Below are 15442 nucleotides of genomic sequence, written 5' to 3'. Positions count from 1 at the left end.
CTTACAAAGAGGAAGCGACGACTCTAACTAGTTTTATCAATGAATCCGAGTAAGGTTGACGACAAAACGAACGCCGACAACCACAAAGACAATGGCTTGGGTGCGAACCGGCATTGGACAGCTTGAAACCACACGAGAGCTCCATTGATCGGGCCATCGCCGGTTAATCCATTTGTAGGGCATCGTTACCGAGTTCATTCATCGAATATATGTAAATAGGTTTATTTACATTTTTCCTTCGCCTCTTCCGCCGATCGTAAGATTTACCTCTGATCGCGTTCGTTCTCAGTCGTTGGGGCAATGATCAATATTAAGATATCAGTTTACATGCTAACTCATCTCGAGTTTTTGAAAGAGTGGATAACTGATAGATTGGCAATGCTGGCTATTAATGAACTTCCACGCTCTCAGAAGTCATTGAAATCTTTTATGATGGTTCAAAAGGAACATAAAAGAAACTTTGTTGCCAAGACTCAGTAAAATTCGGTTTAAAGTTTGCTTTACTTATATATTAGTGATCAAGTAAAGTTGTCTTCACCAGATTTTAAGCACATTGCCTTTTTTCATTGTTATGCAAATTCAATACGGTTAACGCTGTCCATGCAGTAATAACTCAACCTACCTTATGCCGCCTTTTAAAGATTCTAAACGAAGTACACATAACTAAGACACTTTATTGACAGGCTTAACTTTAAATGGTCGGTCCTAGTATGGGATAAGGAATGCCTTTATGTAAATCGTACCATTTTTGCTTTCGTTTAGCAACAAATAATAAAGAAACCCCAATAGCAACTTGTAAATGGTACCAAAAAAGTAAAAGAGTTATTATAAAAGAGAAATATATACATCGTAATATATGCAAGTACTTATGAGCTTTAAGACCTTCATCTCCGCCCACCAGAAACATCAGTAACAGTAAAATTTATTATAGGTTGCGTTATTGGAAAAATATGGAAACAATTGGATTTAGCAAATTAGACTCACTGATTCGTTATTCTTTAAGGTTTACATTTAGCAACTGTTACAAATAATAAATATTCTATATTTAAAAACAATAAAGCTAGGTCGATTTTCCGATAAAATTTTGATCGTTTCTATTTCAGTTTATCATATAGCTAGTGGTCCGATTTTTGTAAAAGTAAAACCGTAATTCTGAAATATTTAGCAACGACAATATCTTGAAGGAGTACACTATACTACGTTACGAATCAAAGAAGCTTTAACATATGATGTGATACTTCTGAAATTGAGAAAAAATACTATAGCTCGTTCCTATGGGAGAAAAAACATTGCGTATAAACGGACAGACGGATGGACAAACGAACGGATAGTCGGACATGTCTAAACCAACTTGACTGGTGATGCTGATCAAGAGAAATGTGCCCTTCACTGCGTTGCAAACTTTTGACAAAAATTTTAAAACCCTAATACCCTCTGCAAGGGTATTGTTATACCCTTGTTTTCCGAATATAAAAATTCCGATTAAAGACAAGAAATAGTTGAACCAACTATAATTTTATGATAGTTTAAAATATGCTAATAGTATGCATATAGTAGTCAATATTCATATCTATAATTATAGTTGATTTTTGAATTCAATAAAAAATAAATTTTTTTTTTTAAATTTGGTCAATCAAAAGCACCCCGTAATGAGGTAATAATGTGAAAATCACACCTATTTAAATTTTTGCAGTTTATCATTTCAAAAATACAAAGCGCGTATCGTAAAGGTTAATTAGTAGTGTCCATTTAATCTTCGTTTTAAAAAAGCACACGTATTATCGAATTAAAATGTTATATATTTTGAATGGTCTGGTAAATAAAGACAATGAAGTTAGACACTATACTTGTTATACATGTTGTTTATTATTTTATAAAGAAAAGTTTTTTCCTAAAACAAAAATATCGTTGTCAAATGAAGCAAACAACTTAAATAAATTAAGATTTCAGAATTTAAGAATCATGCGAAAGCAGTTTGTTGAAGACCACAATACAAAAAATTCTTACTGACTTACTTAAAAAACTTATAAACTGAACATTTTTGAGTTTTTTAATATATTTAATGTATTTCAATCTATTTTAATTTTTAGAGAGCACATTTCTTTTTCGAGCGGGTAAAGTCTTTATATATTTATCATCTTTATAATTTACTGTGGAAGGAAGGCTTTGATGAAATTCTTATTTGAATATCCTTGTAGTTTAAAGTTTGCAACGCAGTAAAGGTGACATTTCTGATTTTATAAGATATATATATATTCGTCATTTCTAAACGCGTGAATATAGTCGTCCGCCCGACCGTTACTACACAAAACGAGTCTCTTAATTTAAAAGCCCTCTGTTTGAATCTTTTACCATAGTTCTTGGGCAATATTTTTTTGCTTTCCGAATATTTTACATAAACATACAGAAGTGTTTTTGCACCCATATATGTGCCGAGCACAACATCAAAAGCGGCACAAATATAAGAAATAAAAACATCACATAATTATATTAAGAGAAGCAGGAATGGAAAAAACAATGGAAAATGAAGGGGGAAGTATTGGGATGAGCAGCAGCTAGTTACACATTAATTTATAATTATTTGGGCTTCCATAACAGGGTTAATCAAAACAAGTGCTTCTTGGCTAAAACCGAGGGCAAAAGAATCACAAAATAAAACTGAATCAAAAATAATGGTATTCGGGTTTGGTAGTGTTTGTTATTATTGAAAAAATTTAAGTTCGTAGAGGTGATCATGTGGAGGTTCAAACATGATTTTTTTAAATTTCATTGACAAAAAAAAATCTACAACATTTTTTGTAAATTGTGATTTTACAAAGAATGTTTCCTGAGCAATATTGATTATTAATGTCCAAAGATTGCATACACGATATCCGCACATACGATATCCGCCCTAATACATACATTTAGATTAATGTATGCATCTCAGTTAGAGGAATTAATATTTATTGTCAAGTTAATACTAAATAATAATAATTCAGTTTATTCATTCAAAATGATAATTAAAATTATGTAATTTGGTGTGCGTTTATTAAAAAAAGTGAAACCGCATTTCAAGGAAGGGGAACCCCCATCATTTCGACTCATGTGGTGCACATCTGAGAAACAGAAACAGAAGCCCAAATTAATTTTGTGGTCTGCTGATTATTTTGATAATTATTTTGGGGCAGAACCAAATTTGAAATAAATTTTCCTACTGTGCGGGTGCCCCAAAAGGCGAATGGGCAAACTGGCTGGTGGAGGAATGGGGGGAAGTCCCACACTTAGGATGGGAGTTGCATAAACAGACTGGGCAATTACAGATATCGACAGACACCCGCCTCATTAGACCTAATCAAAATGAATGCTCTAATCAAAGAGGTTTGATTGCAAATCATTTTCACTCACACTTTCAGGTTTTCACTTTCAATCTAATTGATTGAAACCAAAGAGGGGCGTGTGGGGACCCGATACCGTAGAAAATGGCAAAACAACGAGACAAGAAAATGAATGCGGAGAAATTAGCAAAACGTGAATCAGAAACCGCACACAGCCATAAAAAAACCACTTGAAGGAGACATGCCTGGGAACCGAGGCGAAACTCCCAATCGATTGAGCAGTTGCTCAATTTCCCCGGACGGATTGAAATAACCTAAGCTCTGAAGGCTGCCGAAGCCTAGAACTCACGTCTTATCGGAATTTCACGCTCGCGTGATTTGTGTGATTTTCGATTGTTTAAACAATTAAAGTTAGCCCGGTCGAACTTTGGCAGAAACACACTCACACTCACACCGACATCTTACCGACAGCCTCGCATCAGGCAATTAACTGATTAGCACCAATATTTGCCATTTCTGTCATTTACGACAATAAAAGCCTTAATTTGATCAAAGAAAAGTAAGAGGTGGTTAATTAATTGGATAGAAAATCAGCCCCAGTCATTTGAAAATGTAGCACGTGTTTTCGAAGATGCCATACTAACGAAATTTTGGGGGACAATTTTATACCTCATCCTTGTTGTGATTGCAATAGCAAATATATGTACATATGTCTGGTAGCCTTATATTCTGTTTTATAAAGAAATATGCGAATTTTATTGAAAAATTACAATATAACAACGTGAAGAAAAGAATTATTTATATCTTTTAAGTATATCTCAAATTTATAATTTCTAACTTCAAAGATAACACCAGTTCTAAACATTTATTTAACAAAATGCGAGTTTTTTGGACTAAAGTGTAATTTTGTTAATTTAAACATTTTATCTGTAATTAAAGGAAATTTAAAATTTGAAATAAAAATAACGGGAAAGATACAGTTCTGACAAAACATTTTAGAAAATAATTTCGAAAGATTTCCAACTCTTTCTAAGGTATAACAAATATGTAATATTTCTGTATTTGAGAAAAAAAATGTTAGGGTGATTTCAAAAATGTTAGATTTTGTATTATTATTAAATACGTTTGGCGTTATAAATACAATTACTGTCACTTAAAGTTTGTAAGCTAGTGTAATTTTATAATCCAACAATTCTGATGTGAGCGGCTGTTAAAAATATATAATGTGTAATTTATAAATGGTAACGAAGACAACAATGAACATATATGAAAACATGCGTTTTTGTCAGCTTGTTATATTCGTCAATCAGGCGGATTGTCCAGATTAAAAGCTTTTTGGCTTTTTAAATTTAACTGGAATCTGGGACCACAAGGTCATGACAAACACCCATCCATACGTGGTTCACAAGGTAAATATAAAATATGGTATACAAATTTCATCAAATATCTAAACTTTTCTTAGCTTGACTGGTCTCACTTGTAACTTAAATTATGTTCGACGGAAAAGCCCCATAAAAACAATGTTCACGAAACCGTCTTTGGTTTTGCCGTACATTTTTTAATTACCAACAAAGCTGATGAACTCTCAGGCGGATAAGAACTCTACCAAATACAAATATTTTTTGAATGATTCATTCTTTTTAATCAATTAAATTTTTTATTTTGCCTTGCAAAATCATCAAAATCACAGTCAGTGATTTTCGCTTCCTCACATGATATATGCAACATCGACAAACAAACACAGACCTTTTCAAGAAGCTACCATAATAAGCAAATAAAAGATAAGACCCTTTCAAATTAAATAAAGAAATTTTGTCGTATTGGCGAGTTTTTTATTTGTCGTTCTTGAGTTTTCTTTTTGCAAAAATCACATCCCATGAAAGGAAATAATCGAGCTCCCAGCGAATTCTTATATACAAATCCCCTGTTATTCTAACTCTAAAACTAAATAAAATTTTAGCATTAACAACTGAAATGTTTTAGGCATCCAATGACTTTCCACTGCTCCACAATATTTTTGTGTTATTTTAAGTTAAAGCTAGATTATTTTAAAAGTCTTCCTCCTGGGTCATCACACAAAACTAACCAGATCCCAGCCGTTTCGTCATATATGGTAACCAAAAACACCTCTTTTCGAGCTAAGAAAATTAAACATACAAAATTTCTGATTTTAAATCTTCTGGCGAAAGATTCGACTTTTCAAAACGTATTTGAAGCTTTTTAGCCAAAAGCGTTAAAGAATATATCTACTTTATTTAGTCGAAAATTATTTTATTCACTGCGCTGCAAACTTTGTATAACATCTTTAAAAAGCAAGGGTTATGTTCTAGCTTTCTTACACAAAACACTTTCCTTTTCATTCTGTTCATAAACGGCAAAAAATTTAACGAAGGTTTGCCAAAAAAAATTCTTGGTGTCATATAGTTTTGATATTCTTAGAGCAGAGAATAAAAATCGACTAAAAACGCTAGTATTGCCCAAGTCTTAAACATAACAGGTATTATGCATTTATTAATATTTATATTGATTCTGCCAAGTTCAAGCTTAACATATTTCTCACAGGAAATTGAATCTTATCTTATAGACACAAGAGATAAATAAGGAAGAATGAACGCCTTTGTGTTGGCTGGCTAATGTTGTTTATGATTTGAGGCATTTATTTGTAATTGGATCATGATAATTGTCTATAAAAGCGATGTCGGAGAGGATGAGGATGTCGCAGGCGCTTGGACTTGCCATGAATTAAATTTTATCATCATTTTAATCAGACGAGCGCGCAGCTAAGTAAACACATGGTGTTTGCCAAGTTTGTAAATATTTAATCTATATACTGAAAAATCATTAAAATAAGCTTTATTTCTGTAGTAAATTAATAGCCCAAATGTAAATATATATTAGAAAACTTTTCTATTGTAAAAAGATTTTTTATGCATACACACAAATAAGAGCCATTGGACTTTATTGTTCTACCATCAAAAATGGTTACTTAAATTTATTAGACCACCGAAATATTAAATCAACAATGAATACCTCAAAATGTCACTGTTATGTTAAAAATACTACTGGTAACACGACTGGCATTTTCAATAAGAAACTGGACTTGAGGCTAACGTGGAAGTGCATGAACTCTTATTTACTATTCTGATAGCTTTTAAATTTTATGAAAATCGGACACTTAGTTTTCGTATTAACCATATTCACTAATTGTTCAAAATTTGTTCGACACTCGGTGCTTATTTTCGTAGGCAGACTATGGTGAAAGCAACTACGTATCTTTGCCTTCCTTTTAAACTAATAGAACAGGGAGTCTAGGCGGCTGGCAGAAGAAAGAAATCTCAGCATGAAATAAAACGTGTTCGAATGAACAATGAGGGGAAATGTATTTTCGTGTAGGTAATTTTTTGGTTCATTCATGAGTCTGGATTCACTTCAAGCGGCACAAAGACACCGCAGGATGTCTCCACTGAATGCGAATCGATGTCTCAGTTTTTTTAACGTTTCCGTTTCCTGTCCTGCGCCGCAACGAATGCGATTTAATTTTCATTGTCCTTTGCCAATCAATACAAAAGTCATTTGAAAAGTAACCAACTCAGTGTGAGAGCTGGCTAAGTAGTAAACACTCAACAGTGAAGTGTTCGACTTGCAACCAGGTGTCCAGGTGTTCACTTGACTCAAGCCTTAGGTAGAAATCAAAGAGTGTTGAACAACAGAGCTGGTAGGACTCAATTAGATAAGCGTCTGTAATCTCCCCATTATTGATAAATTGTGGTTAAGTATTTTAGTTATTAAACATAAAAGTTAAATACAAATATCAATAAAATGTTTAATAATTAAAAAATTAAATGTTAAGCTAATTTAAGAACAGTGTTCAAAAACTTTGGTAAAATAGGTAAAATAAGCAAAAACACAAAACTCAATTACAAAATCCTTTCCTAAATTTTACTTCTACTATTCAAAACATAAAAAACTTTTTACTAATAAATATATAAAAAAATATGAAAAACAACAATACTCGAGTCAAAGCCCCAGATTAAATAGAAATAGAAAACCTATGCATAAATTATAATATAATACAGAAGTAATTATCTGTAGAAACAGTTGTTAATTTGTTTCTTGTACTCTGTCATCAAAATGACAAAACGTCTTTCCCTCTTTAGACAAATATTTTTGATGGGCGTTTTCAGCCTTATGGCCAAGCAATATAAAAATGATAAATGTGTTGGCATGTACGGTTTTTTTGGGTTTTAGGCTTTTAATGGATTGTCGTGCGCCTTAAATATAAATATCACTCTTTAATATAAGCATGTGTTTATTTTTGTACATTTTCATGTTTGATTACGTGACACATTTACTGATTGCGGCTCGTAAAAAATTACCCATCCGACAAACCTGACAGAATACGGAGTTAGACGCTTATGTATTTGTTTGTTGATGGACTCTTAAAGGGATAAGTATATAAAACGAGAACAATAATAAAGTGCAAATGCGGGAGGAAATGGAGAAAAATAAAAAAAATCGAACTCTATAGTCGAGTATCCGAGATACACGTTATTCAACACCTCATCGTGCTACTGGCAACCAAAGGAATTGTTCTCTACTTATTTTAAATGGTGAGATTTATGAATTTGTCCATCCAAATTGAACTACAAAAAATAGTCACAAGACACCAGCACATAAATATTGGGCGATTAACAAGGCCACATCATTTAGGAATAGTAAAATTAGTAAAGAACTAGTTGGAATTTATAGAGACCAATTGTAAAAATATCAAAATGCAATCAATTTTAATAGATAAGTAAAAACACAACTAAAAAAATTCAGAATAGAAAAGAAGATACTTAAAAGAAAATTGTTTTCATAAGTATTTGCATTATTAATTCGATTCATGAAACAAGAAAGGAAAGCTAACTTCGGGCGGAGCCGAAGTTGAAATACCCTTGCAGAATATTCTCCAAAATTATTCATATGATGCATTCTTAATACTCATAAAAAATCCCAACTTCCTAACTTTAAAAACACCAAAGTTATGGCATTTCCGATCAATCAGTTATATGGCAGCTATAAGATATAGTCGGCCGATCCTTATGAAATTTGGTGGGTCGGATTAATTGGCCAAATATAAAACCCATACAAAATCCTAACTTCCTAACTTTACAAACACCAAAAGTTATGGCATTTCCGATCAATCAGTTATATAGCAGCTATAGGATATAGTCGGCCGATTCTTATGAAATTTGGTACGTCGGATTGATTGGCCAAATATAAAACCCATAGAAGGTCCCAACTTCCTAACTTAACAAACAGCAGAGTTATGGCATTTCCGATCAATCAGTTATATGGCAGCTATAGGATATAGTCGGCCGATCCCGGCCGTTCCGACTTATATACTGCGTGCAAAGGAAAGAAGGGTGTGTGCAAAGTTTGAATTCGATATCTTTAAAACTGAGAGACTAGTTCGCGTAGAAACAGACAGACGGACAGACAGACGGACAGACAGACGGACAGACAGACGGACAGACAGACGGACAGACAGACGGACAGACAGACGGACAGACAGACGGACAGACAGACGGACAGACGGACATGGCTATATCAACTCAGGAGGTGATCCTGATCAAGAATATATATACTTTATAGGGTCGGAGATGTCTCCTTCACTGCGTTGCACACTTTTGACCAAAATTATAATATCCTCTGCAAGGCTATAAATATGGCTGTGGTAGATGGCCACATACAATGTTGGTATACTGCTTGCGACGACGTCACTGATTATGCTTGACTTTAATTTTTAAAACTTCTACAAAAATTGTATAATTAAAAAAAAAATATTGGTGTATCTGTAAATATATAATAAATAAACATGTAACTGGGGTCTTCTATGTTACTACAGAGTTTCGCGATATGTGGGCGTTAGGGTGGACGGGGTCAAAGAGTGCGCTAGTAAACCTTATCTTAAATATATATATTTTTTAACCATGTTGCTTACTTTATGACTAACGGGTTATAAAAATCCATATTTGCTTTGATGAAACCTCTTGTTTTTAAATTTCACTATTTGCATAATACCATCGATTTAAGAAACAAATTCGAGAACAACCAATGTATAACCTTTTCAACAGAAGGCAATAACAATACAAAAATTTACCTACGAAATACCAGATCATATTTAACAAACAGGTCGTGGACCCAAGCTGTGAGGAAAGCAGACGATCCTCAACCCGAAAGCATAAATCTGTCAAACGAAACGCTTTTGAGCAGGTACAACGCAGTTTTATTTCCCTTTTAAGAATATGTACACTTTCACAACACTTTCTCCCTCAACTGAATTCCAGTTAAAGTAACATATCTTTTTATTGCGTATATTACAGCACACGAACGAATCACCAAGAAGGCTACAGGTAGCTAAAATGGGTCAATATAAAAGTAAAAGACTCCTGCCGACCAAGTAGACTAATTATGTCAAAAAGGCGCCATCGCATAATTTATTGCAGATCTCATAATTAAGAAAGTATATGTACACGATTATTTATGACCTACAGTTTAACGACACAGGTTCACTGAAAATTCGCCGCTCTAAAATTAAGTACAAACGTACTTGATTTCGTACCAAAATCAGAAAAAAATGGGTTTTAAAAGTAGATGTCGTACTTAAGTTTTTTTTTACAAAAATGCTATAAAAGAAAGAAGATTCTGTGGAAATGTTCCATAAATAGTAAGAATTTTATAATCAAAAATCAATTTTTCAAAAATAATAATAAAGGAAGAACGACAATTGAGCGAAAACCATTTGAATTTTATTTAAAGTATATCTGCACTTTTTAAGTGTTGTTGCTAAAAATTTGAATCAAAAAATGTTCTTAGTATTATGGATATTTAATCTACTTTTGTAAAAATATTCATTATAACATATCTGTATGTAAAATAACAATATTAATAAAAATAAAATATTAATATACATACGTTCGTATTATTTTTGTAACTGTACTAAGTAAGTATAAAGCACGAAATACTTTAATCAATCACCAAAAAAACATACATCTTAACTTTGAAAGTACTGTTTAGAATTATCCACATAATACTTCCCCGCGTATTGAATTCCTACATTTTAATCGATCCTAAATAAATCGATTTGTTATACCATTGTAGAGATTTTTATAATTTTGGTCGGAAGCTTGAATGCTTCTTGATCACCATTTCTAGTGGCCCTTCCGTCTGGCTAATTATAAACTGTTAACGAGTTCATCTTAAAAGCTTGACCCTTGAAAGTTTTTCCAAAGTCCTTTTTAATTGAAAATTGCTCAGATCGGAAGTCTATTTTCTATAGCCGTCATAGGAGCGATCGGGTAATTTATGTAAAATTAGCTGCTTTATTATTATTTAATAATCGTCTTACCGAGGAGAAGTTACAATTTTACACTTGTGAGTATAAAAAAAATAGTTTTGTTTTTATGTTTATTTAAGAAGTTTATTAAGAAATTTGAATACTCAATTCATTCAACAATGGTTTCGTTTGTATTTTTAATTTTTTTCGGTGGGGTAAACAAAGTATATCAGTATACAAGGATAAGAAAGTCTGTCTTTGGCTTGTTTTCAAGATAAACGTAAAGCATCGTCATTTTATAATAACGCATTAACTTAATATTATATCATACATTATATACTACTTATATTTTAACAGTAGATTCCTAAACGAGTATATGGACAAACAAGCAGTTTTACTTATACCAGTAACGGTATATTATAAATATATAGTAATACCCTTACTTACTCTTTTTTTTTAAATTTATATCCCTCTACCCGCTATCAAGATTTCCCCCTAAATACAAAGAAAATTATAGTTCAAATAAAAGTAATACACATTTTTTATAAATCATTTCATTTTCAAAATGTTTCTACGCAGTTTTTTTTTATCTAAATTGTTCTTAGTTTTCTCTGTGTAGTCGGTTAGACCATATCTGGTTGACATTGGACTCAGATAATAGGTAATAAGTCTATAACAAGCGCTGTGAACATGTATTACTATTGTTTTCCTTTTAAGGGGCCTTTCGTTAAATTTTTATTGTTTTATTGTTATTGTTTCCTTGACCATAGTGTATACAAAATACCTCCTTGCTAATATATTTTAATATTGAAATGCCAGAGACTGTATTTTTACGAGATGATCAGTTGATTGCGTATATTCTGTTGCTCCATCGGACTCAAGAAATCCGATTTAAAATCTGCCGTCCGGCTGTGAATCAATCGTCCAGTGGAATCGTTCACATTGTCCTGAATTTTGTAGTCGTAAACCGTTCTCATATATCCGCCCACCATTTTGTTAGACTTCGATCTTGAACTGGATTGAATGCTTATGAATGGAGCGGCTTCTGTGAATCGCCAGAGGCAAATGTATGCTGCGGTATAAAAAAGGAAATACGAATCTCATAGAACCTCGGGCAACACTAGAAACTTACAAAAAATGCAAATCAACACGATGTAGTTCATTGTTCGGAGTTATTCTTTAGACTGAAAAGAGCTTATAAGGGAGCTGAGCTGTAAAAATCTGATTTATTCTGGCTAATTTGATCAAGAAAGCGCGCAATTTGAAGGTTTTACTATGACTCAATGCTATCGGAATTTTCTATTTTGTTGTTTATTGACTAAGAACCCAGGAATCGCACCTATTATAGCCAAGGAAGAGTGGGAAAGATTCGGTCAGAAGGCCTCAAGGTCGTGGTTGTCTCAACGACAAGCACAGAGATTTTGTCTATTTCCTCCTTGATCTTCCGCCGCAGCTCTCTTAGGAGTTTTAGGAACCTGTTCCTATGGTTGTAGTTGACGATGGGCTCCCGCTCCTCCTTCACCAACCTATTTGCCTCGATATTGGCCAGCCGGAATAACTCCTTGCCAGAAAGCTTTCCTTGACACTTCTTCACCTGCTTTCGCACATTTTCCAGCTGCACATGTGTCTCCAGCAGCTTGCGGTTCACATCATTCATCTTTGCGACCATATCAAGGCTTTGCTCCTGAGTTTTTAGAACTTGAGACTTTCTGGCATGTAATTCCTTGAATAAATACGAGGACTGGTTCCGAAAATCCAGCGTCTTGGCCTGCTCCTCCAACAACCTTTGTTGGAGCGCCTTGACTGTCGCGGTATTAGACTCCGGAAATCGCCCCGATATTGAGGCTTCATGGATCGGATCCCCTTCGGTATGCCTTTTATCTGTTATTATAAGTATGAAGTCCTGTTTCGCTGTGTTGTTAAGGGGAGGATCACTTTTGGGGGGAACACCCTGTGCCAAATCGTCCGCCTTGGCTGTAATATCCTGTAGTGAATCGCTTTTATGCAAGCTTGTGGTTTTATCTGTCACGGGAAAATCGCCCTTGGGTGCATCGCTCTTGGAAGAATCCCTTTGCGGCGCGTCACTCTTGGGTAAAACATTCTGGGGCACAGAGTTGCCTTTTGAAGAATCACTCTGGGTCAAATCACTTTTCGGAAAATCGATTTTCGGTTGATCGGGTTCGATTGCAGTAGCGCTGTGGGCCACGTTAACCAACAAAACTAACCAAAAAATAATCACTTTTAGATATGTTCAATCGATAGCATAAGCGTACTTGCGTAAGACTGCAGGGCTTAACAATGGGACCCTCATCTCGAAGAAACAGCTGTACTTAAAGTTTGCAGGGCAGTAAGGTAGGCTCTTTCTTATATAGAAGATTCCCTGGTTACATAAGGTCAGTTGTAACGGGCGGTGTTTCGTTCTGCTTGACTTTTAATAAACTGAACTTCATAAGTTTACCAAACGTTCCCTTCTAAAAAGCAACATACATAGCGTCACATTTCATTTTTATTTTTACATAGCGTCACATTTCATTTTTATTAATTTTTAAAGAAAATTACCTAAGAAAGTAATTCATTGACTGCCTTAGCATGAAATTAATTGAAGTCTGCAGACAGAGGACTTTTAGGCATTCCGGTGCTTAACTCAATTCTGGGTAACCCCATGCCGGCACGCGTTTCTTGAACTACCTGCTCCTCCAAAGCTTTCAAGAGCCTAAGATATTTGGTTAGAAAATGCTTCTTTGCTTTTGGATGGAATTCTTCGGCCCTTTTGTCGGCCAGCCTGTCGGCAATTCGCCGTACCTTCTCATCCCGGAATTGGATGTTTCGGCAGCGCTCCATCAAGAGCCAACTGTAATCGATTTTAATTTTCTTTTGGGACAATATTTGATTGGCCTTCATCACAGCGTTATTCGTCGTATTAAACTTTTGCATGGCTCTGACTGCACTTCGGTTGATATAGTCCAAAAAATCCCTACGCTTCTTGACTTTCGACATCAAATCTGAGTTAATGATCAACTGAGCGTTCAATTCAAGCTGGACTTGATTCAATAGCTCTTGGTTGAATGTATCCCCCTTTAGAGATTCTTTTGACTCCGATTCTTGAGTCACATAGTCGGGATTAGCAGGCAATGCCATAAATTGGGCTTCTATCTTGGTCACTGGGCAGCAAGCAACTAAATTTAAATATTTAAAGGCAATTTATGTTTTTAAAATATCTTAAAATAAGACTTACGAACTGCAATCAACCATACAAAGAAACCTCCCATTTTCAAGTATTTAAGTACCTTATTTTATATACCATTATATATGGGCTTCAAGTCAGCTGAGTACTAACTTCGCGGAAAATCATTTCGATATGGCTTTTATGCAACAATAAGCTAGTCGGCTTTATTTTCTAGTTAAAAGATAAAAATAGTTTCATACATAATATATACCTTATAAAAATTTCTTATAATCTGATGATGCAGGCAAGGCAGATTCCCAAGATTAACTAAATTAAAAATGCAAGCATATATCTGAACAAGGCTGCGCTGTCTGCACCCAAAAGTGAAACTGCAACTTGGCAATTCAAAAATTTCCAACATCCGCAATGCGAGTAGAATGGGAAAAGATCAAACTACAAATTTCGCCGACTTGAATATTTAAATTGAATCTTGCGCCTGCGCACGAGTCAAATTGAAAATTGGACGTGGGATTCATAAAACTAAGGCATGGCCAACTCGTGGGCGAGTGGTCACTCCGTGGATCGGATCCCCGTTTGGGTGGGTGTCCCCTGCTAATTGTTGAAAACACAGCGATTTATGCGCAAGTTGCTCGCATTTTGCGTGGTGTCTGCGGCACGCTGCTTAAATTGCCGCGGCTCCTCATATGGGCAAAAGTCGTTACTGCCTTGTGATCTAAGCCAACTTTGGCGTAATAGTGTGTTGGAATTCCCCTTAAAAGGAAATCGGAACACCATTATCAATATAATGCGCATTTAAATTTCAATTAAGGGTCAACCAAGCCAGCTTCTCATTAATGAGGATTTTGAATAGCCCCTTTTGTAATCATAGTGGGAAAAGGTGGTAACAATTGGTTCGAATTGGTTATACTTTAAGATACATGCGCATTTGAATATCTTGATTGATTACAGGCTTAAGAAAATAGTTCAACGTTTAGCAAAATCAGATAACTGTATCATACTGATTCATTAGTAAAGATGTTCTTCTGCCTGGTCGTGTAATTGGAGATCTCCAAAACTATAAAGCTAGGTATTGAAAAGAGGACGTTTTTTTTATCTTCGGCAAGAGAAAACTTCTAAACTCTGAGGAACTCACATTTTTAATGATAAAACTCGTTTTTTGGTATTAAATCATGGATTGAAAATTTCAACTTTACAGTTTTCAATTTGTTTTTGAAATATCATTCAAAAGTTTCCCTGAAGAACATAGCGGTTGACTATATCCATTAACTGTCGTAGAAACGATCTGGGCAAAGAAATTAAAATTTTTAAACTAATAATTGTTTAATATAACTAGAAGATATGTAAACTTTTTTTAAGCCAATGTTACTTATGTTAAATATTTCATTGAATTAACGCAATTTGGTTCCTTTCCTCGAACATACCTTTGGAGTTATTGATCAAAGCGTAGACAATGGTTGGATATCTTATCTATCTTAGATTGGATACTTTGTTTGCCTTTTCGCTGTTCCTAGAGCGCCATTCCCACACAAAGATAATGCCTTATTTCTCATTTTGATAGCTATGTTATGATGACGAACAGTCTGAGACTCTCATTTGAAGATGGCTTTTCACTGAATT

General features: G+C 34.3%; 3 protein-coding genes across 4 annotated transcripts; all 3 read right to left on the bottom strand.

Moving 5' to 3' along the window:
• Window positions 1-11339: 11339 nt before the first annotated feature.
• On the bottom strand, window positions 11340-11914 carry LOC108046551 (accessory gland-specific peptide 26Ab). The gene is made up of 2 exons (XM_017126281.2): window positions 11771-11914; window positions 11340-11710 (listed from the first exon to the last, which is right to left on the bottom strand). Exons 1-2 carry the CDS (start codon window positions 11799-11801, stop codon window positions 11469-11471), a joined length of 273 nt encoding a protein of 90 aa, XP_016981770.1. The 5' UTR covers window positions 11802-11914; the 3' UTR covers window positions 11340-11468.
• LOC108046543 (accessory gland-specific peptide 26Aa) lies at window positions 11846-12971 on the bottom strand. 2 transcript variants are annotated; one of them, XM_017126264.2, is made up of 2 exons: window positions 12916-12971; window positions 11846-12858 (listed from the first exon to the last, which is right to left on the bottom strand). In XM_017126264.2, the coding sequence occupies exons 1-2, from the start codon at window positions 12947-12949 to the stop codon at window positions 11981-11983; spliced, it is 912 nt and encodes a 303-aa protein (XP_016981753.2). In that variant the 5' UTR covers window positions 12950-12971; the 3' UTR covers window positions 11846-11980. The 2 variants fall into 2 exon arrangements, 1 of the variants encoding a protein (XP_016981753.2); XR_001769388.2 differs by having other exon boundaries at window positions 12742-12858; window positions 12912-12963.
• A 155-nt stretch (window positions 12972-13126) lies between these two features.
• On the bottom strand, window positions 13127-13905 carry LOC108046555. Its single transcript, XM_017126297.1, has 2 exons — window positions 13874-13905; window positions 13127-13814 (listed from the first exon to the last, which is right to left on the bottom strand). The coding sequence occupies exon 2, from the start codon at window positions 13774-13776 to the stop codon at window positions 13234-13236; it is 543 nt and encodes a 180-aa protein (XP_016981786.1). The 5' UTR covers window positions 13777-13814; window positions 13874-13905; the 3' UTR covers window positions 13127-13233.
• Between the last annotated feature and the right edge of the window lie 1537 nt (window positions 13906-15442).

This window comes from Drosophila rhopaloa, unplaced genomic scaffold (assembly GCF_018152115.1).
Source record: "Drosophila rhopaloa isolate 14029-0021.01 unplaced genomic scaffold, ASM1815211v1 contig_2, whole genome shotgun sequence".
In the NCBI taxonomy this organism is placed as follows: Eukaryota; Metazoa; Arthropoda; class Insecta; order Diptera; family Drosophilidae; genus Drosophila; species Drosophila rhopaloa.
The sequence above is the reverse complement of the archived record's forward strand: the minus strand, read 5'-3'. Positions and strand labels throughout refer to the sequence as shown.